General features: G+C 37.6%; 1 protein-coding gene across 2 annotated transcripts in view; it reads right to left on the reverse strand.

The window, feature by feature from the left end:
* LOC306880276 (unconventional myosin-VI-like) overlaps positions 1–24,871 on the reverse strand; it is a 58,777-nt gene that overhangs the window by 21,720 nt on the left and 12,186 nt on the right. For both annotated transcript variants that reach the window (XM_079433718.1, XM_079433717.1), the window contains exons 2-17: positions 19,008–19,131; positions 14,963–15,032; positions 14,798–14,871; positions 12,170–12,299; positions 11,862–11,967; positions 11,682–11,737; positions 11,464–11,561; positions 9,242–9,406; positions 8,874–8,954; positions 4,163–4,343; positions 2,780–2,924; positions 2,550–2,707; positions 2,297–2,388; positions 1,075–1,147; positions 790–917; positions 605–700 (exon numbers count right to left, since the gene is read on the reverse strand). In XM_079433718.1, coding sequence (XP_079289844.1) covers positions 605–700; positions 790–917; positions 1,075–1,147; positions 2,297–2,388; positions 2,550–2,707; positions 2,780–2,924; positions 4,163–4,343; positions 8,874–8,954; positions 9,242–9,406; positions 11,464–11,561; positions 11,682–11,737; positions 11,862–11,967; positions 12,170–12,299; positions 14,798–14,871; positions 14,963–15,032; positions 19,008–19,124 — 1,770 coding nt within the window. In that variant the 5' untranslated portion in view covers positions 19,125–19,131. The remainder of the gene's footprint in view (positions 1–604; positions 701–789; positions 918–1,074; positions 1,148–2,296; positions 2,389–2,549; positions 2,708–2,779; positions 2,925–4,162; positions 4,344–8,873; positions 8,955–9,241; positions 9,407–11,463; positions 11,562–11,681; positions 11,738–11,861; positions 11,968–12,169; positions 12,300–14,797; positions 14,872–14,962; positions 15,033–19,007; positions 19,132–24,871) is intronic.

A 24,871-nucleotide genomic window follows, 5' to 3' on the forward strand; every position in this document is an offset into this window, starting at 1 on the left:
ACAGAGACTATTAGCAGTTATTTATATAACAGAAGCTGCATCTGGAATAAATACCACTAAAGGAGTGATTTTTTTTGCATATAAATTCTTGAGCACCGTCAGTAAAAAACAAGACAAGAATTGCACTGATTGTAATAGCTACCTATATTATTCCTAGTAAAAAAAAAAAAAAAAAAAAACCTCCGGAATCAACTTCAGATAAAAGAGTCAAAGTGACTGAATTCTGACAAACTGCTTTGAAGTTCTATTTGCAGCCAAAAAGACTGATCGAATATTGTGGTGATCAAGCAAGGCCGGTCAACCCATTAGGCAACACAGACGACCTCCTAAGATCTCTTGGAGGTGGTCTATTTAACAAGACAATTTAACTGAGAAATGAGTAAAAATTTAGGGAAAACTGATAAATCCTTGCCTGGCGAGGGAGATTTGCGTATGTTGATTAAAGCAGAAACACTGATGCCCAATTTGTGAATGAGTGACACTTTTAGGGTAATTTGAGGTATTTCTGTTGAATTAATCAAACAAGTTAGACTAAAACAATAAAAATACTGAAGATCTGTCTTGTTTTCTCCCTAAATGGAAAGACCAATGTGTGTGTGTGTACCGTTTCATAGCAGACTGCTCCAGCAAAGTGTCTTATGATGAAGCCCTCATCGTCTCTGACGTTCCTGTGCACTGTCAGCTTGGACTTCCTGGGAATCTGTGGGACGGCAGATTTGAAGAATCAAGCCACTAAACTATAAGTGAGCCATAAAATGAGATGTAAAGGAAAGCCGAAACGTGACTCACGGTCAGGCGGAAATGGTCCTTGTGTTTGCTGTGGACGGTTTCAGTGAAGTGCTGGTCGCTGGGTTGAGGTAGCCGGTTCTCTTCGTCCAAGATATCCAAGATGCCAACTAACTTCGCCTCCACCAAGTCTGAACAGGAGATGATGCAAAGGCAGACTCATACAATCATCAAGCATATTTAGGCTGCCAGAAGTTTCTGCATTCTGGTTTATTGGTGTATATAAAAAAGGCATTCCCCATACGCCCAATGAAATTAGTGTAGAGTCACATGAAAAGAAACACATACCTATACAGTCCTGATTATCAACGTAATGGACCTCATTGACTCCAAGACCTTCTTTCTGATACAATTCCTGCTCCTGTTAACCATACACAAGACAAAAGACATTAAATCAGTCTGGTTTATGCCTTACAATGGCCAACTTTAAGCAGTGCAGCACCAAAACAACTGTCTGTTTTAGACGATTCTATAAAACCGGTCCTTGCAAAAATGGCTGATTGACAGCAAAACACTTTGTTTTTACAGTAAACATGACATAATGATTTTGTTTTTGCATTGATTAAGATAATACTGTTATTAAATGGCTACGGAAGCCTCTCAGAATTGATATCTCACTTTATATCTCGAACTTTAGAACTTTGAGTAGAGTTGAGAAACGCATTTTGAAAATACTGCATATGAAGTGAGTGAAAAAAAGTGAGTGAAGTGACATTCAGCCCAGTATGGTGACCCATACTCAGAATTCGTGCTCTGCATTTAACCCATCCAAAGTGCACACACACAGCAGTGAACACACACACCGTGAACACACACCCGGAGCAGTGGGCAGCCATTTTATGCTGCAGCGCCCGGGGAGCAGTTGGGGGTTCGGTGCCTTGCTCAAGGGCACCTCAGTCGTGGTATTGAGGGTGGAGAGAGCGCTGGACATTCACTCCCCCCACCTACAATCCCTGCCGGCCGGAGACTCGAACCCACAACCTTTGGATTACAAGTCCGACTCTCTAACCATTAGGCCACGACTTCCCCTACCGAATATGCTCGAGAAACATTTCTGATTATCATCAATTAAAAAAAGTGCTGCTTGAAACATTTGTGGAAACTGTGATACCTTTTTCAAGATTCTTTTTTCAATAGAAAGTTCAAAAGAACAGCATTTATTTGAAATAGAAATCTTTTGTGATATTATAAATGTTTTTACGCTCACTTTTGATCAATTTAATGTGTTCTTGCTGAATAAAAGACAAAATTGTAGTAATATGTTACAGAAAATGTAACGGGACAATAGTAAGATGGCAAAGACATCTGAAAATGGCTGTAAATTCTGACTAGATGAGCTGCAGAGAATGAGCTGATTTACACACACACACACTCTCACTCTCACACACACACACACACACACACACTCTCTCACACTCTCTCTCACACACCCACACACACACATCCACACCCATCCACACACACACACACACACACACACACACACACATGCGTCAACTGAAACACTCACCTCTTTGAGAATGCGCTCATTGAAGAACTGCTGGAGTTTCTCATTACAGTAGTTGATGCAGAACTGCTCAAAACTGTTGTGCTCAAAATACTCTGAGGAAAAGGAAGACAAAAATCAGGTTTTGGTATAAGCAGGAGTCAGGGTTTGGTTGGCCCCTGCTGACAGATGCCACAACTATGATTCATTCACATGACATTTACGGCTCAGATAAGTGTGTGAAAAAGTGCATTCATGAGCATAGACAGTCTTGTACCAAAGCCAGCGATGTCCAGCACACCGATGAAGTGAGCAGACGAGTCGAAGGGGAAGCACTGGTTGATCCTGGTGACCACATGATCGAAGAGACGGCTGTAGATGGTTTTAGCCAGAGCATCACGAGCACTGCTGGCCTGCTCCACCTTCAGAGGAACCCTGCAGAAGACAACAAGCTGAACGGCTATCCACTAGTTCAGCTGTTCATCAGAAGGTGTGAGCAGCTCTTACTTGATGGCTGTGCCTTTAGCGCCCCCTGCAGTGGTCTGCATGACTCTGGTGGTCAGACTGACCCTCAGATCCTCCTCATCCAGACCCAACAGCTCCGCACAGAACTCTAACGACTGACCGCACGTCTTCTTCAAGACACAGCCACCTGAAACACACAGACACATGAACACCAGTCAGTACATATGAACATTTCTCTTCATTTTCATCAACATGAGGTATATGATTAAGCTAATATGAACTTATTGTGATGTTATGCAATCTACGCTCAGTGCTGAGTAATGGCTTTGTTATGCTTTTAAGCCATTATGTAAAAGGATATGTTTATTGCTTTCTAATACCATTCTCAACCTTTTCTATCATGATAGTGACTTCTCATTGACTTGCACTGTTTTTATATTTACATAGCAATGTTACATAGGTTCAATAAATCAAACCTTTATAAGCAATGTATTATTCAGTCCCTTTATTAAACCGCTGTTGTGTGAACAGTTGAGATGTTCAGGTTTTGCTGTGGAAACATTTGGTAACACCAGTGTTATTTTATAATAATGTGCATCATTTACTATAGTGCATACCAATATTGTCAATAAGCGATTCATTTCATATTTTCAGCTTTCATTTTTAGTTTTTGTAATGTCGTTATGTGCTTTTGTCATTTTTATTCGTTTTTTTTTATTTTTAATATTACTATTTAGCTTTAGTTTTAATATTTTAGTACTTCAACTTAAATGTAAATTAGATATGTTGCCTTGGCAACCAATTAAAATGGTTTCAATTTTTTAAGCTCAATTTTTCACCTAACTTTCATATTTTATTTGGTAATTACTTTAGAATATAGACCACTTTTTCACTATTAACTATGACTTTTCCCTCAATAAATTCCTAATTTGCTACTCATTAATAATTAATAAGGTAGTTGTTAAATTTAGGTATTGAGTAGGATTAGGGATGTAGAAAAAGGCATTAATATGTGCTTAACTAGTACTAATAAATGGCTAATATTCTAGTAATATGCATGCTAATAAGCAACTAGTTAAGACACCCTAAAATAAAGTGTTACCTTTTATTTCAATAAACAATATTATATTTAATAATCCACGTCTGGCTTGTGCTTTCATGTAAAATATAGTGTAATTTATTTATTTTTTTGTTAATACACTCACATCAGCATATTTTGTCTAACTGGTAACGAACCAATTCTTCTCCAAACTAAACAGTTGGATATAAATGTATAAATCGTCCCAAGTTTGTAGATACTGTTAAAAACTGGATTATGTTCACTGTCATCATCTTTAAATGAATAAATCACACAAGTTGTTGGCACAATGATTTTAACTGTTAGCACCAAAACAGTGCGTTTAATAACTGAAGCTCTCCGTTTACCTGAGGTGCTTCCAGCCTCCTCGAAGTCGATGTTTCCAAGGTGCAAAACCCCAGCCACCACCCTGAACATGTTGAGCTTCTCTGTGTCATCCAGACCGATCTTCTTCATGGCTACACACATTCTGTTAAAGTCGGCATGATCGTCCAGCAGAGGGTCTTTCAGAGGACCTGCCTTCAGATGCTGAGGAGCAACGGCCAAGTTAGACTCAGAAGAGAAACATGCGAGTTCACCCAGGAGCCTGACTGCTAATAAAACTCAGCACAGCAACTGCAATCAATTTATTTCCATGTTTTGTTACTCAGTACTGCATAACCAAAAGCATACGTGCAGCACAACACAATCTTGATGTGTGCTTGTAGAACATTTCATTTCCAAACTACAAGTTCCTTAAGATTTCAGAGCATAACTCCAATTCAGACAGGAAAATGCTTGTGTAAGAATATTGCATGGCTGCATCTTTGGCGAGAAATGAGTAGAGCTGAAACAGCCTGGGTTGCATTTCCCAAAGGCATCGGAAGCTTAAGTTGATCATAGCTCCATTGGTTGGTCTATGATATACTTAGGCTTATGATGCTTTTGGGAAACGCAGCCCTGACCCGCAGGTCAGGTCAAGCAGCTTCATCGGTTTGATGGTGGGGATTACACTCATTCAAAAGAATCCACAGCACTACAACATGAAACTCATGACTGTCATAGACTCCACGTCAGTGATCTCAGGTTGTAAACTCAGATGTAACGGAGTAAAGTTGTCCCTCATATGCTGATATTCTGTTGTTCAGTTACTCTAATATAACTGCAGACAGCCTAAATTACATTAGAGTTTCCTGTATACCCTTACGCATTCTTTGCATCTTGCTTTGAGGCCTTGTAGCTGCATGCCGTCACTGTTGTTCTGCCAAAATTCACAGGCAACCTCCAACAGGAATTTGCACAATCAGAACAGCGAGCGCACTTTTAGTCTCCCGGTTGAAATGTGTGGGAATGCTGCGCTTTTGAAATGTTTTATTTTTTAGAGTCTCTGACCACATATATAAGCTCTCTGATTTCTGAGCTGCTCGGTTTGTTGTCAGCTCAAACATGCAGCTTTCCATTGACTTTGGAGTGATGAGCATCAAATAAATAAGGGTCTCCAACCGGTTTGTTAAGCAACGGGGGCTGAGGAACGGTGTTTATATCACTGTGATAGAAAATGTAATTTCGTAGTTGAATGAAAATGTAATAGTTTTCATTTTATTATGATTTTTTTGAAGACTCTAGTCCAATCTTACATACAAACCTTGCCATTAGCCTATATGTTCATACTTATTAAATTTACTGAAAGATATAAAATGAGGTAAGATTTCAGGTCATAGTAGTTCATCTGAGAACAAAAGGAAAATGGTAGGTGCATGTAGGTTTTCAACATACTCCACCCTCTTATATTGTAAAGTGCACTTGTTGTCCTCAACATTTTCCCATGTGAATTTTATTTAGTCAGTCCCCTGACGACAATGATGGTCTTGACCCTGGTGTCGTCCACTTATCCCAACATCAAGACACTGCAGAATCCATATATAGGGTAAGCGTACCTATTAAGCGCACCATTTAGACATTTTTAGTGCACAAGATATTGGTTTCAGTACAAAAAGTTATGTTAAAATAAAATATTAATCTCTCACACAAAAATATTTAATTTAATTTTAAATGACAAAAGCTTAAAATTAAGATATACATCATTAAATTCAAAAAGTCCAGCTGTGCTTAAATGGGTACATTTGTGTATCCTTTAGGCACACCACTGTTCCCATTAAGCTCGCATCATGTTTTATTAAAAATTCTCGTTTATTTTAAGGAATTTTTTTTAAGAATAATTGTAAAAATTTATACTTTTGAAGGTACAAAGTCAATCACAACAGAACACTAGAATCAAGCAACAAGGCATTCATTTTGATGAGTTATATATTCATAATGAAGTGTCATTTAATCACATTGCAGCATCTAGCCTAGACTAGACCACGTTCAGCTAAATAACACATTCAAAAATCAAATAAAACATTTAATTCATGGGGATGTGAATTATGAAACCTCTTATTAAATGGATGTCAATTTATCTATAATCTCTTGGTGACAGCCACAGATAAACTCTACTATCATGACTTTCACAAAATTCCCAACCCCTCATGACAATCACGAGTCTGATGTAACCATGTGGATATCTTGCATCCCCCAGATGCCTGATAAAACTGAGCCAAAACTATTGTCAATAAATTGATGAGTTGCTGGCATTTTGTCCAAAAGCACCTGAAAGAAACTGAAGGTATTTTGGTACACGAATGCAGCTGCTAAAGAGAAACGTGTCCTCTGAGAGAAGCAGATAATGCTAATGGACACAAGAACTGCCAGTATTGCAAGAGTGTCACAGTACACCATTAAAATCTTTTACCTCAATGTGGTGGATTTTAAAAGTGCACTAGCAGCCTGCTGTAATACTACTTGTGACAAAACCAGCAATATTAAGAGAACCATATCCCATTACCGTAGAAGAAGCCAAAACAGTGGAGGGCAATGACAGCTTCGCTCCCAAGAAATGAAAGTAAGTTCCTCATTTTTTACAAGATATGGGTCAAATATATTTCATATGCTTTTTTCAAGTGTTACATGGAAATGGCAATATTAGATATAACTTCCCACAGACAGGGTTCATATTTAACCAGCGTTACCCAGATTTTTGCTTTCTTTTTAAGGAAAGGACAAATCAAAATGAACTAGTAGTATTGGAACCAGAATATTCCTTTAGGTTTGTTAACTATACAATTGTGGTAATTTAATCGATCTCTTAATGATGGAAGTATAACAAACCATGAAACACATTGGACCCAGGTCATGTATTTATATGATAAAAGGAGAGAAGAAAAGTAAAGCCCCTCTGACTGCACAACACACATATTCACCTTCTCATCCTTTGATGTATCAGACACACACAAACAGACACACAACGTTACAAATGATTAGTGCAGCGATTAGATTAGTATGAACATAATCATGCTTGAATTACACACAATATTCAGTCATTAACAAAAGGCCTAGTTTCTGAGAATTAAAATCAAGCCGTAGACCAGTAACCAAGCACAAGCGTAGACGCTTGCAAAGGACAAGATGAAAAATTAAAATAATCATCATATTTTTAGAAAAAATATAGCCCAAAATCTCAAAACTGACCAATGCATGATAAAATAATGTGGTAACACTTTAGGGCAGTGGTTAGCAGCAGGCAGCCCGCGGGCAATAATATCTGAAATAGATCTGTCATGACAGCACCAGTTACTCACAATCAGAGTATGTGAGCGGAGCGGAGCACGAGCGGAGCGGTCTGATTTTGACTGGAGCGAGAAGCGGATTTTTTAAAAAGTCGAAGCGTCGTGGTTTTCACTCGCTCCACTTCTCCATCACGAGTACAATTCATGCCAACGACCCGTAATAGAACTGCATATTTAGCAAGAATTCACATGTTAAACATATTTAGCTAGCTAGACAGAAAAGGATCACTCAAATCAGAAAGAATGTGAAGGCTATGATGACTGCAGTGGACATGAGCGGGAAGTTATATTTCTCAAGGAATTTATTTGTTTCTTCTGAATATTTTCAGCTGATAGCTGACTTTTTATTTTCTCAGAATTGCGTGATATAAACTCGCAATTCTGAGAACATATCAGTCTTTCCCCCCCTCAAAACTGGACTTTAACTCGCGATTCTGACTTTATAACTCGCAATTGCGAGTTTATATCTCACAATTCTGAGAAAAAAGTCAGAATTGTGAGATAAAAAGTAAAACCCATGAAAATGTATGTTATTTAAAAAAATACCACATTGTGTGGCTTTTGATTGTAATTTTCAGTCCAAGGGCAACAAGAGAAGCAACGTAAGACTAAGACTTCACTGCTTTCCTAGCGATAAGAAGAGGAGAAAAGAATTGGAAAGATGCCTGTGGACGAATAAAGCTTCCTCAAGACCCGCTCTTCACTTTAGCCCTGATGCCTTTGAGTCTTTTAGTAGACCACAGCTATTGAAAGAGCTTACAAACAGCTGAAACAAGAAACACTATGCCATCTGTTAGGATGTAAACATGCCAACGCTAATCATGATGCGCGGCCGCTAGAGGAGTTTCTCAGCGTGGATTTCCCTCGAGATCCGGGGCGTTTACACTCCTTGTGGGGAAAAATCTATGGTACAGCATTTGGTTTAAACCTATGCTTATATCCATCGCCACCTGTAAGTAGCTGTGGTCATCATATCAGTATTTTATTTTCAGAGTTGTGTTGTGGTAAAAATAGCAACAGGTAGCGCTAGTAGCTCACCGAGTGCAACCATTTTACGTCATCAGAACAATGGCGCCCCCATAGTCCAAAATATGTATAAAACGATGTCATTTTTTAAAAATAAAACAAATATTTAATGGGTTTTCTACTACATATTTCAGTAAGAGACATCATTTATGTTATATTAAGCCATACAAGTCTTAATACCCAGGGATCCCTTTAAGGAAAAAGTCTTAGTTGATGGTTTGTTAATAGCGAGAATTGGATCTTAAAATAAAGTGTGAGCAACAATGTTTTTGCCTGTAGTGTCTTGCCCGGTGTCCGTAATCAATTATTCCCCATCCAAACTAACAAAAACAAATTGGTGGCAGTCTCTCAGATTATACAGGGAATGAATTGAAAATAAATGCATTACCTCTGGACTCTTGCGGTTTTGAGGTATCAGCTTGTCTGATTCCTTGGTAGAAAAGTACCTTGTGCATCCTCGACTTAGATACTGGATTAAACAGAAAATGTAAACAAGAAATGTTCAGAAACATGTTTTTTTGAAAAAACACCTGGCAGACGGTCAAGAATTACTTTTTTCATTTTTCAACACTTTGCATGATCATACTCATAAATGTGTCAACCTGAATTGAAACGTCAAAATACCTGACATGGTGCTTGATAATGTCTTTACTGAGACTGTGAAACCACTCACTGGCTATTCTACAGAAGTGAAAGTGTAGTGTAAGTGTATGTGTCAGACTGATGTGGGGTCTGTGAGACGCAGCGTTCACAAACCTTGAAGCAGTCTGGAGAGCTGAGGTGGAACTTCTCCTTGATGTCTTCAGGAGCTCCGGCGCACAGCCTGTAGAAGATGTGATAGTTCCTCTCCTCCTGACCCTGCGTGCAGATACGGGACTTCTCCAGCAGGTAATGGGACACGAAACCACCTACTACTGCATTCTGGAAAACAAATCAGCACTGCGTTCAAATAAAGGTTCATGTACAAATTCACACATCAGCACCACTACTCATCACATTAATTACAACAACAGCAATAACTATAGAGTTACACTCTGTGTATAACATATCTACAAACTCAGGGTAACACTTTAGTTGAGGGACCAATTCTCACTATTATCATGCTCCTTTTTACAAAATGTAATATGCATGTAATAATAATAATAATCCCTCAGTTTCACAGACAAGGCTTAAACCTAGTCCCAGACTAAAATGCAAGTCTGATCTGTTTCAACTGAAAGAAACTTGCACTGATTGACCTTAAAATATATCAGTGCCTTTGTTTTGTCTCAAGATGCACAGTAGTAATGTTTTTTCTAAGGCACGTTTATAAAATTTACTTAAATGTCCTAATTGAACTATGGCCTAATCCTGGCTTAGTCTAAACCCTGTGTGTAAAACCAGGCCAATATGTAATAATAATAAGTCTCAGGATTCCCCAGAATGTGTCTGTTAAGTTTCAGCTAAAAATACCCCACAGATCATTTATTTTATCATTTTGAAAATGCCTATTTTGAGTGGAAGCGGTAACAGGCTGTTTTAGTGCATGTCTCTTTAAATGCAAATGAGCTGCTGCTCCCTGCCCCTTTTCCAGAACAGGGCTGCATTTACAGTTCGTCCCTCAGATACTCTGCTAAGAAACATGTGATTGGTTTTGATTATCATGTCTATCGCGCTGAAATCATGCGTTTTAAAGCCATATCAGTTTAAACTTCTGATCTACGGTTTTCTTTCATGTCTCAAATACACAGACATTTATGTTATAAACATGCAGAAGTTACAAAAACACAGTCGGATATGTTTGTGAAGGTAAACAGCTGGGAGAGAAATCACATGTTTATAATAGATACGCATGTTAAGAAGATATTTCTTGCTTGAATGCTGCTTTTAAATGCTCTAGCGTGAAGATAAACATGGCGGATTGTGTGTGGCTCACTCAGGGCGGGGTCTATGCTAATACAGCAGTGTCCGTCAACAGTTGTGGGCGGGGCTTGTAAAATGTGATGTCACATTTTACAGACTCTGAGAATGGCTTGTATTGAGACACTGCTTATGAGGATTAAAAAAAGAAGTGGGTGGATTTTTATCCTTATAGGGTGGTTGTGTACACACACTACCAACACACATTTATGTCCAAACACCATGTAAAAGTGAATTTTTCATAATAGGTGCCCTTTAACTAGTTGCTTATTAGCATGCATATCACAAGCATATTATTTTATTAGTACGTATATGGCACACATTAATGTCTTATTCTGCATGATCATATTTCAGATCCTTTAATCCTACTTAATAAACTAGCTTGCTAACTATTAATAAGCAGTAATTAGGCAAAAGTTGTAATTAATAGTGAGATTTCATCCCAAAACTAAAAGTGTGAACAAACTATTATTTTTGGATGTTTTTGAATTTAAGTAATTTTGGGTGTGCATTGTGTACAACTGTTTGCTGTGTATCTCTCTTTTTTCCACTCTGTCTTTACTCTCTAGCTGTATTGATAACAGGTGGAGAGACTAATTAGGGATGACACGATTGATCCTGGGAGTGGTTGTTGCAGTATTTACGTCTCCTGAAGCCTGGACTCATGGGATCCCTGCTTCATGGCGTCCTTGACGCAGAGCTGGAATAATGTTAACTATAGTGCTGTACACATGGTGATCGGTACGCTAGACAATTGTTGTAGATACTAAGTTTAGGGCCGATTCATTTGTGATCTTGGTTGGTGTTTTGTTTATTTTGGCTCCTATTTTCCCAACCATTGTTGTAGTTGGAGCATGATAGAGAGGTGGGTGCCCTTTTATTTATATATGCGTGTGTTTTCTCTTGTGTCCGAAAGTTAGGGAGGGAAGCCTTTTGTAATTTTATTTATTGCGGGGACTCCAGGGGTCTTTTTGTCATGGGTGCTTTTGTAATACTCCTTGATAAGCTAAAATTGTACATTGTTATTTAAAAAGCTTCGCAATTTTGTGTTTGTAGTGAGGCTTTTGTACAAAACACACCTTTTCATTAAAGTGAATCTCCACAAACTTCCCAAAGCGACTGCTGTTGTTGTTTCGGACAGTTTTGGCATTTCCAAACGCCTCGAGCAGTGGGTTTGCTAGAAATAAACAGAAAATAGTTGTTTTGTTTGCCTTATTTTCTATAACTTGTTACAGTATTAGTTAGAGTATAGTGGAGAACAAATTTATATTAGTATAGTAAAGTCCTTCAAATGTACCTTCAACTATTCTTTCATCAATGTCTTGACCTGTACCATAAGATGTAGTTAAGTACCTGTGAGAGGAAAGCGTAACCGAATAAAACAAGTAAAGAATAAAGGATTACGCAGACGTGCTTAGCCTTACATTATTAGCTTTTTATTAATGATACAATATATAATATTGAGACCTTTCTATACCTGAGAACAAACTTGGTGTTTTCGGTTTTTCCGGCTCCTGACTCTCCCGACACAATGATGGACTGACTCATCTTCAACACCTTCATGTCACGATATGTTTTATCCGCTAAATATAACAAATAAAAACATAAAAAAATACAAATATATACTGGAATGGAATGGAATATTAACATTTATACAAGCTAATAGTATATATTTTTGTACATGACTGAGATGCCTTAATTTCACTGCCTCTGCATTAAATTTAGCATATACGTAGGCCCAACCACACATAAACGGCCCATGCCTTTTCTTGCAGCCTTGCTTACCAATTGCATAGACGTGAGGAGGCAGAGTGCCCAGCGATCGGCCCTGGTACTGTTTAATGGTCTCTGGAGAATACAGCTTGGGAATCTCAAAATATGGATTCACAGCAATCAGGATGTTGGCAACAAACGTCTGCAACACAAAGCAACATGAGCAGCAGGAAAGCACCCAATGAATGCATTTTTTTTTTCAAGTATTTTTTTTAAAAGAAAAAAAATGGCAAGTCCTTTATTTTTTTACTATGTTAATTAATTAATTTATTTATTTATTTAATGAGGCTTTTTTTCTTCTGCATGATAACAGGACTGTTCTGTTATCTTGTCATTTTTTACTTTAAAAATCTTTAAAAGTGAATTTTAATGTAGAAATTAAACATTTCAATCTTTGCATCAAATTGTTTTAAAAAAGAAATGATCCTAAAAACACTTTTGAATGGTACTGTATTTTTTTATAAATTAAATGCAAAAAATAAATCATTAAAAATAGCATTTATTGGCCTATTTATGTAAATATACTGTTTTTTTTTTTTTTATTCATTTAGTAAATTTACAATAAATATGTCTTCAGAAAGCTGAAGCAGTCTTCTGGTGACACTAAAGGCCTGGGTATATTTAAGCCTAGGTTTGTCTGGGTTTTTTTGCATGCTGCTTCGTTTCACACAGTTTTAAAGTATACTCTATTCACCATGTGTCCATATTATGTATGTGCAATACATACTGATTGAGTATTTGAGAGTTGAATCACTTGCACATGCACTTTCTGTTCATGTACAAATCCGCATTTTTGTATTTGGTTGTGTTGCGAGTATCTGCAGCACGTTTCTGTATTTGGTTGTGTTGCGAGTATCTGCAGAACGTTTCTGTATTTAGTTGTGTTGCGAGTATTTGCAGCGCATTTTTGTATTTGGTTGTGTTGCGAGTATCTGCAGCGCGTTTCTGTATTTGGTTGTGTTGCGAGTATCTGCAGAACGTTTCTGTATTTAGTTGTGTTGTGAGTATTTGCAGCGTGTTTCTGTATTTGGTTGTGTTGCGAGTATCTGCAGAACGTTTCTGTATTTAGTTGTGTTGCGAGTATTTGCAGCGCATTTTTGTATTTGGTTGTGTTGCGAGTATCTGCAGCGCATTTCTGTATTTGGTTGTGTTGCGAGCATCTGCAGAACGTTTCTGTATTTAGTTGTGTTGCGAGTATTTGCAGCGCATTTTTGTATTTGGTTGTGTTGCGAGTATCTGCAGCACGTTTCTGTATTTGGTTGTGTTGCGAGTATCTGCAGAACGTTTCTGTATTTAGTTGTGTTGCGAGTATTTGCAGCGCATTTTTGTATTTGGTTGTGTTGCGAGTATCTGCAGCGCGTTTCTGTATTTGGTTGTGTTGCGAGTATCTGCAGAACGTTTCTGTATTTAGTTGTGTTGTGAGTATTTGCAGCGTGTTTCTGTATTTGGTTGTGTTGCGAGTATCTGCAGAACGTTTCTGTATTTAGTTGTGTTGCGAGTATTTGCAGCGCATTTTTGTATTTGGTTGTGTTGCGAGTATCTGCAGCGCGTTTCTGTATGTGGTTGTGTTGCGAGTATCTGCAGAACGTTTCTGTATTTAGTTGTGTTGTGAGTATTTGCAGCGCGTTTCTGTATTTGGTTGAGTTGCGAGTATCTGCAGCGCGTTTCTGTATTTGGTTGAGTTGCGAGTATCTGCAGCGCGTTTCTGTATTTGGTTGAGTTGCGAGTATCTGCAGCGCGTTTCTGTATTTGGTTGAGTTGCGAGTATCTGCAGCACGTTTCTGTATTTGGTTGTGTTGCGAGTATCTGCAGTGCGTTTCTGTATTTAGTTGTGTTGTGAGTATTTGCAGCGTGTTTCTGTATTTGGTTGTGTTGCGAGTATCTGCAGAACGTTTCTGTATTTAGTTGTGTTGCGAGTATTTGCAGCGCATTTTTGTATTTGGTTGTGTTGCGAGTATCTGCAGCGCGTTTCTGTATTTGGTTGTGTTGCGAGTATCTGCAGAACGTTTCTGTATTTAGTTGTGTTGTGAGTATTTGCAGCGTGTTTCTGTATTTGGTTGAGTTGCGAGTATCTGCAGCGCGTTTCTGTATTTGGTTGAGTTGCGAGTATCTGCAGCGCGTTTCTGTATTTGGTTGAGTTGCGAGTATCTGCAGCGCGTTTCTGTATTTGGTTGTGTTGCGAGTATCTGCAGAACGTTTCTGTATTTAGTTGTGTTGCGAGTATTTGCAGCGCATTTTTGTATTTGGTTGTGTTGCGAGTATCTGCAGCGCGTTTCTGTATTTGGTCGAGTTGCGAGTATCTGCAGCGCGTTTCTGTATTTGGTTGTGTTGCGAGTATCTGGAGCGCGTTTCTGTATTTGGTAGTGTTGCGAGTATTTGCAGCGCGTTTCTGTATTTGGTTGTGTTGTGAGTATTTGCAGCGCATTTCTGTATTTGGTTGTGTTGCGAGTAAAACTGATGAAGATGTTTTCTTAATTTGCAGGTGTTTTTTTCTATTTGCATGTGTTTTTTCATTTGCAGTGCGTTGAGCTGTCTCGGCCACCGTACTCAAGACATCTTGCCATTTAGGGTGGATAACATGAAGCGCAGAGGACATACAAAATCTTCATGACAACATTTGCAACAGCGAAAAATACTCACATAAATCTTATCTTTACTGTAGCGCACACGAACATTATTTAGTAGCGTGGCTTCATTTAAGTACATCAGTGAGCCTGTAACACACACAAACAGATAAAATCATTAGTGCTATCATTTTATCCAACACATAACTGACATGAAGATCTCAAACACAGTGACACTTACAGTTGTCCTCCACATGTTTGTTGACATCATCTTCAGCAGGGAAGACTTGATTGACAGGTGCTTGAAAATTCTGAAACACAATGACTTTAATGTTAAACGTACAGCATGCTGAAAGCATGACAACGTGTGTTAGTTACATGCTTTACTCATCCTCATATCTTTCTAAACAAAAAAAACTCAAATGAAGATATTTGTAATGAAACATGAGAGACTTTTCAGACTCCACTGAAAGTGCACTAATATAAGTACTAATATTTGACAACTGTTCCAAATCCAATTTCTTTTTTTTCTTCTTTTTTATTTCACTATTTTGAATTAAATATTGCAGGCTATTATTATTATAGACCCCTAAAAAAACCGCCATGTTACAGCCTTAATTTGATGTGCTCTATGTATGTGTGTTGATTGATTTCAATATGTAAATAAATCGCTAAATTAAATCTGTTCATCAAATAAAGCCATTGTGTCTTTTCAGAAGACCTCTTTCTTTATTTGTATAACTTGTACGATCTCTTTATTAACTTTTTGATGCATCAAAATTTTGGTTGCATGGCCTGTCAAGGGGCAGTAATCTCTCAGGTTTCATTAAAAATATCGTCAATTGTTTTTATAAAGATGAACAAGAGCCTTACGGGATTGGAACAACATGAGAGTGAGTAACACCTTTCATTATTGGGTGAACTGCCCCCTTAAAATGTGCGATTAGAGATTAGATTGCTCAAAAGCTATACTGATGCTTTCCATAGCAAACACAAATGCAACAGTGAAGTTTCCTGCTGCATGTATTCCACCTCCATGCTTCTTTTCTAATATCAGACAGTAGTGTGTACTCCACACACACACACTTGTAGCGTGTGAACAGACGGCCCATTGTGCTTTCACATCTCCGCGACATCACAGTGCACACAAATCACATGGGCTAGATGTAATGCTGCACACAACACTCTGTCTTGTAGTTGTCACATGTGAAAAAACACACACACAAAAACACAGAGTTATTGCTACTGTAATCTTTGTCAAGGTCCAGAGAGGGCCAGACTCCATATGGGCAACAGGATGTGTTTGCAGTGGCTCTGAAAACAGAAGCATTCATCCGAAGAGTTTAAATCATTCTGCAAAGAATCTGTGAAGTGCAAAAATGTTTTTGACAGAAATAGAACAGGAGAGCAAATGCAAGTACCTTCATTATGAGATTGCATTAGCAGTTCCTCATTCTTAAGGCAAAAGCATTTTAATAAAAGCTATTAAATCATCAAACTTTAACGTGGGAATGGAGTTTTTAATTAAGATTTCCACTGGTGTTCCTTAACAACCAGTAAGTGAGCGAGCACTTTTATTTCCAGCCTGAGGTATGGGTCACATTTGTCTTCCTGCGTTTTCTACAGAATTCTGTTTCCCGTTCACCCTTCCCCATTATTTTTAACGGCGAAAATGAAGTTTTGTGTTCTTAAGGTTTGTGAAAGATAAATCAAACTTTTAATCATTACTAACTGACTGTTCATATGACAACATGTAGTTTAAGATATTCAAATAAAACATTAAAACTACATTCAGATAAACAATGAGCCAGTAATGATTCAAGTTTTTTGATACAAAGTTTCATAAAGCTCCAAGATGTGTATTTCAACACTCCAAGATGGACAAAGCTACACTCTACACTCTTAAAAATAAAGGTGCTTAAAAGGTTCTACACAGCGATGCCATAGAAAACCAATGTTTGGTACCACAGAGAACCATTCAGTCAAAGGTTCTTTAAAGAACCATCTCTTTCTTACCTTTTTATAATCTGAAGAACCGTCTTTTAATACAAAGAAGCTTTTGTGAAACAGAAAGTTTCTTCAGATGTTAAAGATTCTTTATGGACCCATTTAGACAATAAGGCTTCTTCTATGGCATCATGAAGCACCTTTATTTTTAAGAGTGTAAATGATCAGCTAACACATTTCAAGAGCATGGTCCTCTTGTAGATACTGTAAATAACACGATTTCTTGTATCATTGTAGTAATAATGGGGCAACAGAATTATTTAGGTACCATGAAAGGGATTGTTCACCAAACCTCTATGACTTTCTTTTTTCTGTGGAACATAAAAGAAGGTATTTCAATAAATTAATCCTTGTTATTGCTTTTTTTTTGTGTATATATATATACACACACAAAAAAACAATAGCAGTAAAGATAAATAAAAAACAGTAAGGCCAATTCCTTTATTTGATATGAGATGAGAGATTAACATTTCAGCTTTTATTTACAGGTATTTTCATCTGGATCTTAGAAGATGGCACCTTTAGTTTGAACCCACCCATTTTTCATGTTACCAAAAGTATTGGAACAGATAGAATTAACATGGATTAAAGTGAAAAAGACTTAATATTTAGTTGCAAATCCTTTGCTTTCAATAACTGCATCAAGCCTGTGACCCATATTGACATCACCAAACTTTAGCAATCTTCTTTTGTGATGCTTTTCCAGGCTTTCACCGCAGCCTCTTTCAGTTTTGGGGGGTTACTCCCTTCAGTCTCTTCTTTAGCAGGTAAAATGCATACTCTACAGGGTTTAAGTGTGGAGATTGACTTGGCCAGTCTAAAACCTTCCACTTCTTGCCCCTGATGAACTCCTGTGTTGTTTTGGCACTATGTTTTGGGTCATTATCTTGCTGCATGATGAAGGATCTCCCAATCAGTTTGGATGCAACTTTCTGTAAATTGTCAGACAAAATATTTCTGTAGACTTCTGAGTTAATTTTGCTGCTGCCATCATGTGTTACATCATTAATGAAGATTAATGAGCCTGTCCCAGAAGAAGCGATGAAAGCCCAAGCATTACATTACTTGTGTAATGTGTACTATAATGTACACCTGTGTACACTGTGTTTCAGATGAGCTTGTATGTTTGGGATCATGAGCAGATCCTTTCTTTCTCCAAACTTTAGCCTTTCCATCACTTTGGTCCATAAAACCAGTCCATAAAACCTTGTCCCAGAATTTTGAGGCTCGTCTCCTATTCTTCTTGCTAATGAGTGGTTTGCATCTTCTGGTGTAGCCTCTGTACTTTTGTTCATGAAGTCTTCTGCGAACAGTAGATCGTGATACCTTCACTCCTGCCCTCTGGAGGTTGTTGCTGATGTCACTAACAGTTGTTTTAGGGTCTTTCTTTACAGCTGTCACAATGTTTCTGTCATCAACTGCAGATGTTTTTCTTGACCCGTTTGAGGTGTTACTTAGTACACCAGTGGTTTCTTTCTTCCTCAGGAGATTCTAAATGGTTGTACTTTCTATTGCCAGTGTTGTGCAATGGTTTGATTGATTTTTCATCTTCTCTCAGCTTCACAATTGCTCGTTTTTCACCCATAGACACCTCTCTGGTTTTCATGTTGGTTACACGTCTAACTAACTATAAATGCAGTCTGCACGGATCTGAAACTTGAGCGCAGACATTCAGTGCTATTTATTGTTTGAAGAATCAGTTAATAGGACACACCAGGGCAACAAAACACACCTGTCAGTCACATGTTCCAATACTTTTGGTAACATGAAAAATGGGTGGGTTCAAACAAAATGTGCTATCTTCTAAGATCCAGATGAAAATACCTGTAAATAAAAGCTGTAATGTTAATCTCTCATCACATATTCATCTTTTGATGTCAAACCTAAATATTTACAGTCTACAGCAAAAATAAAGGAATACTGTTCCAATACGTTTGTAGGGCACTGTATATTCATTCAAATGGAAGTTACAAACAGGTACCAGTTTTCAAAAACATTCAAAATATCCTGTTTGTGATCAGAAGAAGAAATTCATACATGTTTGAGATGAAAGAAGGTTGAGTAAATTATGACAGATTTTCCCCTCATATTTCCTTTAAACCAGAAGTTTAACCAACTTTAACCTGCTCAGCGAGATTCTATCTGCCATAACAGTACCTGTACAGTACAGAGCATAGAAGAGCTTGTGTAACTGGAAGCATGCGTGTTTTTGTACTTGTGTGTGGTATGTTTCGGCCTTAAATGTGCCACTGTGTATTTTTGCAGACACTCCTCCTCACCTTCCCTTTCTGGTTGAGAGGTTCGATGGTCAGACTATCGGCACTGATGTCGATGATTCTGCCCAGCTGGAACCCATCCGCAGGGTGGGGCGCCCACACCGGCTTTCCATCATCCATTTCACCGCTGAGGAAGAAACACAGGAGAATGAATGAAATGCCAGAGGATGACTGGGGTCTACAATACTGACAAATCAATCACTGAAAACGTTAGCTTGAAGCATTGATGGAGATGTGTTCATATGTTTGAGATATTTTTTTATTGCCTAATTTAGAAATATTTTATATAAATATATCAGGAAAAATGGTATATATGCACTTTGAACATTTACATTTTTGAGGTGATTTTTTTTTTTTTTACAATTTCATTCAAAAATTATGTAGTGTTTGTAGCATCATACAGTTGATTGTGCCTCATCAAAAACTAAATAAAACTGATGGAAAATCTGAAAATTATCATTGGTATAAATTAATATTAATTACAATTCATCCTAGTTTTTGTTTAAATTGCACGTCACTTTTCTGATTTCTGATGGTACTTGTTTTCAATTTCATATTTAAATATGATATGCAATATATAAATGCTAGTTCATTTCTCTGACAGATTGGATCAAATTGGCCTTTCAAAGAAATGGTTTGTCTGCTGATGTTTTTAATCTCACAGTAACACAAAAAAACAGAAAGTGTGGTAATCATCCAAACAAAGCCTAACCCTCTACTCTAAAATTCATATGGTGAATACAACAGCAATATGTTGCAAAATGTAGCACCAAGGGGTCATTTAGTTTAGAATTAAAATGATCATTAGTATGGCCATAAATTTCACTTCAATCAGATTTAGATTCATAACAAGGTCCACTGTGTAATTGTAAATACACTTTTGATGAAATTCAATAACTTGGCAGCTAGACATACTGAGATGGGCTTCATTAGTAAGACTAACGGATACTGAGGGAAAGATAAATGGAGCAAAACACAGAGAGATGCTTTATCCAGATCACATAACTCAGACTCCAGAATGAACACAAATCAGTCTGCAGGACAACACGCCAAAGTACAGCCAATACAACAATGGACTGACTGTGGTGCAAGTCTCCACATCTGAATGCAACACATTTTAACAACACCTTGTCACCCTATGCATTTTTGCATCAATTTTGCATTGGACTGGTACACCATGAACGTTTGTTTGTTGTTGTTTTTTATGGAGTCATTTGAAATGCTTCTTGAGACCCCTCCATTTGATCTGAACATCTCCACTGTCCAGCTGTTTGAATACAAGGACTTTTTCTGTATGATCAGCATCTCGGCTGTTTACTCATTTTACAACATCAACTCTGGTAACACTAGCTTCTTTATCATTTAGGAAGGGACAGGTTATGTTGTACCTAAACATGATATCATGCTGTGTGCACCGGAGCTGCTCTAAATGAATGAGGCATTTACGTGCTTTAAGACGCACATCTGTATACTCAAAGCAGCAACACTTTAGTGTAGGGACCAATTGTCACAATTAACTAGTTATTAGCATGCAAGCACATATTAATACCTTATTCTGCATGACCATATTTTTTAGATCCCTTATTCTGACCCCATATACAAACTTAACTACCTTACTAAATATTAATAAGCAGCAAATTAGTTGTCCATAACTAATTTAGAATTGGTCCCCAAACTAAAGTGTGATCAAATCTGCAATTTCTTGGTTGGAATTTTGGCTACCAAATATGATTAATGTTTTATTCATGTACAACGTAAGCCTTACGAAGCAATTTATTCTTATTTAACTTGGCCTATATGAAAAATCATTTGAAGCACTACTGACAATTTTGACAAACACCATGTAATCCATGTAAATCATGACAGATTTGTAAATATTGTATTTTTTTCAAATTTTATGAGTATGCAATATCACAACACTGAGCGACTCATTACAACACATGATGAATAAAAGCCATCTTTTCCATGTTAATCAATTTTTGTCTTGAACAGTAATATACAGTGACAGGGGATTCTATTTTTGAAAATATTTCCATTTCCATGACGTTGTGTAAGGAAAAACAACATACAAACAGGTACTTATTGTGTTTTGTATCTTAATTATTGGATAGGCTATCACAACCATGTAGGGGTGGGCGATATGGGAAAAATATCATATCACAATTTTTTTTAGAAATATCACGATTCACGATTTTATCACGATTCTTTGTCATGTTGGTTTTACTGTTTTGGTTTTACAAGTTGTCTGAGCATTACAGCGAAATTAGAAAGACAAAGATGCATGGCAGATATTTAGGCCAAAGTGGGCGAAGATAAATCTTTGTTATTATTTTATTTTTCTTATTAAAAAATAAGAACAAAGATACACATTACAAATACACATAATAGACAAATAAAACAAACAGTGCTTTATTTTCAGGTACAATAGGTGTATTTAGCAGAGCATTCAATGAAATTGAATGAACAAATATAAAAATAAAACACTACATAGATTCCTAAAGCAACTGTATTAAAGTTTTTCAGTCAAGAATAGTGAGTGATTTTTCTCTGTGTTTTGTTGTTTTGTTAACGTTAAATTAATAGTTCCCCCAAAAATAAATATTCTGTCATCTGTCTGTCAATTCTGTCATGATGTTTTATTTTTATACCATCATTTACTCAAAAGTTGTTTTACACCTGAATGAGTTTCTTTCTTCTGCTGAACATAAATGCTATTTTGAAGAAGGTGGAAAACCAAACAGTTGCTGGTCCTCAGTGACTTCCATAGGATTTTTCTTTCCTGCTATCAAAGTCAATGTGGACCAGCAACTGTTTGGTTACCCTCATTCTTCAAAATATCTTATTTTGGGTTCAGCACAAGAAATTAATAGAGGTTTGGGACAACATGTGAGTAAATAATGACAGAAATTAAATTTTAGGGTGAACTATCCCTTTAATGACAGTCGACAGCATGTTTAGTGTCCTGTCCCTTTAAGAGCTGCACGCATCTAATATACAGACACGCATCCGTTTCTCTCTTAACTATTTACTTTCATTTTAGAGATAACCAGCTGAGTCTGTATGTAAACCGTGTGTGTTTTGACAGTATTAGCGCAAAAGATAACTTAGTTGAGTAATCAGGCGCTGTTAGACAGGCTTTTTAGTGCGCGTGCTTCAGGTGTAAAAGCGCACGTCAGACCAGCGCGCGAATTAAACATTTAACCATCAAGGCTTGTGTGCAAATAATGTACTTCTGCGATCGTGAATAAGTGCAGTGTCCTGTCAGAGTAACTCTACTGCTGTATGTCGTGTTGTACAGTATATAGAGACGGAGACCAGAACTGTATTTGACCATGTGTGCTGTAGCACGATACTACCATATTTCTTCAAAAGCAGATCGTGGAGACATTTTTATCGTCCACGATCAAAAATCGTCATATCGCACACCCCTACAACCATGTATAATTTACCTGAGAGATCTTGAAAATTGAATCTGTGAACAAACAAATGTATTAATCTTATGTACTCGCGATAATGCTAGCAGAGTAAGCCCACCCCTGCCACCTTCTAATTGGATTTATGAGATTTGTGATTGATTTTTGTCGCGTCTTACCTTTTAACTTTAGACAATTAGCTTGTTGCTGGAATCTCATCACATTGAAACTGCTTTGGAATAGTGCTGTCAATCAATTTGAAAAAATGCACGAATTAATGGCACATTTATTTTCTGAAATTAATCGCGGTTAATCGTGCCTAACATTAAAGTTTAAAAAAAAAATCTAATTAATGTAGAAACAACATAAAGACAGTATATTTTTAATATTTGTTTAATGGCATCTTTTTTCTTTTTTTGACTGACGGCAAGTATCACTGATACCAATATTACTGATGTCTCAAGGAAATAGTTTTTCCCTAACATTTAACCATTGGCATTCAACATTACAGTATAACTGAAAGCTAGCAATTTTAACTTTTAACCTATTAGACTTAAAAAAAACAACAACTTAACTAAATTAACAACTAAATTAAATGCATATGAATCCTTAAAGCTACAAAAGTTATTGATTTCCATTCTTTCTTGTGTTCTTTGATTAACAGACGTCACAGCAGCTGGGTTATTAGGTTTATTTGGCTGCTATTACTTTAAGAGCTGCCGCTGCTGAACGTGACACGGATCTGACACGCATGCTCGTAGTTTCATTCGCTCTTTAATATGAAATGATACAGGCTACACAACACATGCACCCACATTTGTGCCTTTAATTGAAGAGCATGTGCTACGAGCACAGTATAACAGCTGACAGGACAGGAGAATTCATTCGTTCATACGGCCTGACAACATCTCATCTGACTGCAGTTGTTGTTCTATTGAAGCTCCTCGTCACCTGTACTGTTTCCGCACTCGTTTGATGCAGTCATAAAGATATTCTGCGTTTAAATAAATAAATAAAGGAAAAAAAAGACATTTTTTATGCTGTTAAACTGGAAATATTAATAGCCCGCGCTAACGCTCTAATTTTACAACACTACTTTGGACACTACACTAACAAACATGGACAAAAAGCCACAAAACTTTCATTTAGATTTTTAATTTATGATCCGTCAGTTCTGATGTACTCCGGATCTGCTTTCTGGCCTAAAGTCATAATGTGTCATAAAACTCAGCTGCCTTGCTTACTACAGCTTGACAAGTGATAGAAATCATTGCAGTTATTGGATTAGAGCAATGTCAGTGTGGCAGAGCTGGGTCAGATTTATATACGTTAGGTGTGTCCTTCCTGACAAGACAATAACTACCCATGTTTTCACAGATAAAATTCTTCAGCCAAGTCTGATGACTACAGATACTAGAAGGTCACCCTGGACAGGTAGGTCACATTCCCAGAGTATCAGCCCACATCCAGGTCAAAAACATGGACCTGAAAATAGATCCCCGCTGCCAAACTACGAGCAGACTAGAGGTCTTCACGGGTCCACTTGGAACCGAAAACCCGAGGTCTGACCCGAGACCTGAGCGGGTTCAAAACTCCTAACAGTGCCTTGGACATGGGTTGTGTTTGGTATTAGCGGCCTCGGGTCATTAAAATAAATTAGCTTTTTTTCCCTCAAATGAACCCGATAAGACCCGAATTCTTTTACACTATCCCGGATACGAACTTGTGCATTCGTGTTAAGTTCATTTGAGAAACGCACGTAGAAAAGGAACATAGCCTACCTTCGTAACCTTGAAATCCATACGAGGTAAGGAAAATCCACTCGCTTCATTATGCTGCGTGTTCATGCAGGGCTTTTCTTTTTTGTGTGCAGAAGCTCTTCACAGGTGATTCATTATTTATTAGGCTATCGATTTGCTTCTTATCAAGCTATTACGTTTATTTTTCAAATCCGGTCACAACTGAAAGCTGAACTCAGAAATAACATAGCCTATCCATCAGAGAGGCAGAAATATAAAGTAATAATAAATAAGTAAATAAATGAAAGCCAAATGAGTCAGCAGGACAGCGGGATTTTTATCCTGACTGACTGAGGGGCTGCAGGCTGTGCACACATCGATGCGGTTTACCTTCGGGTCTAGTCGGGTTTGAAAATCAATGCCGTCGGACTCGGGTCTAATTTCATCGGGTCTGTCTCGGGTCGGGTCTTTATGCACGTCAGGTTCGGGTAAGAAGTGATCTGGGTTGGGTACGGATTTTAGGACACGAGAAGACCTCTAGAGCAGACACCTGATGCTTATTGTGCCTTCTGTGCAAGTCCACCATCACTTCTCTTGAAACCAGTCTGGCAGTGCAAACAGCCTCAAGGTCCGGGAATGGCACACCAGAGCAAGATCATTACAAAGTCACCTGCCACCTGGACCTGTGGACTCACTACCCATCCCACAACACACT

This window comes from Barbus barbus (genome assembly GCF_936440315.1).
Source record: "Barbus barbus genome assembly, chromosome: 14".
NCBI lineage: Eukaryota > Metazoa > Chordata > Actinopteri > Cypriniformes > Cyprinidae > Barbus > Barbus barbus.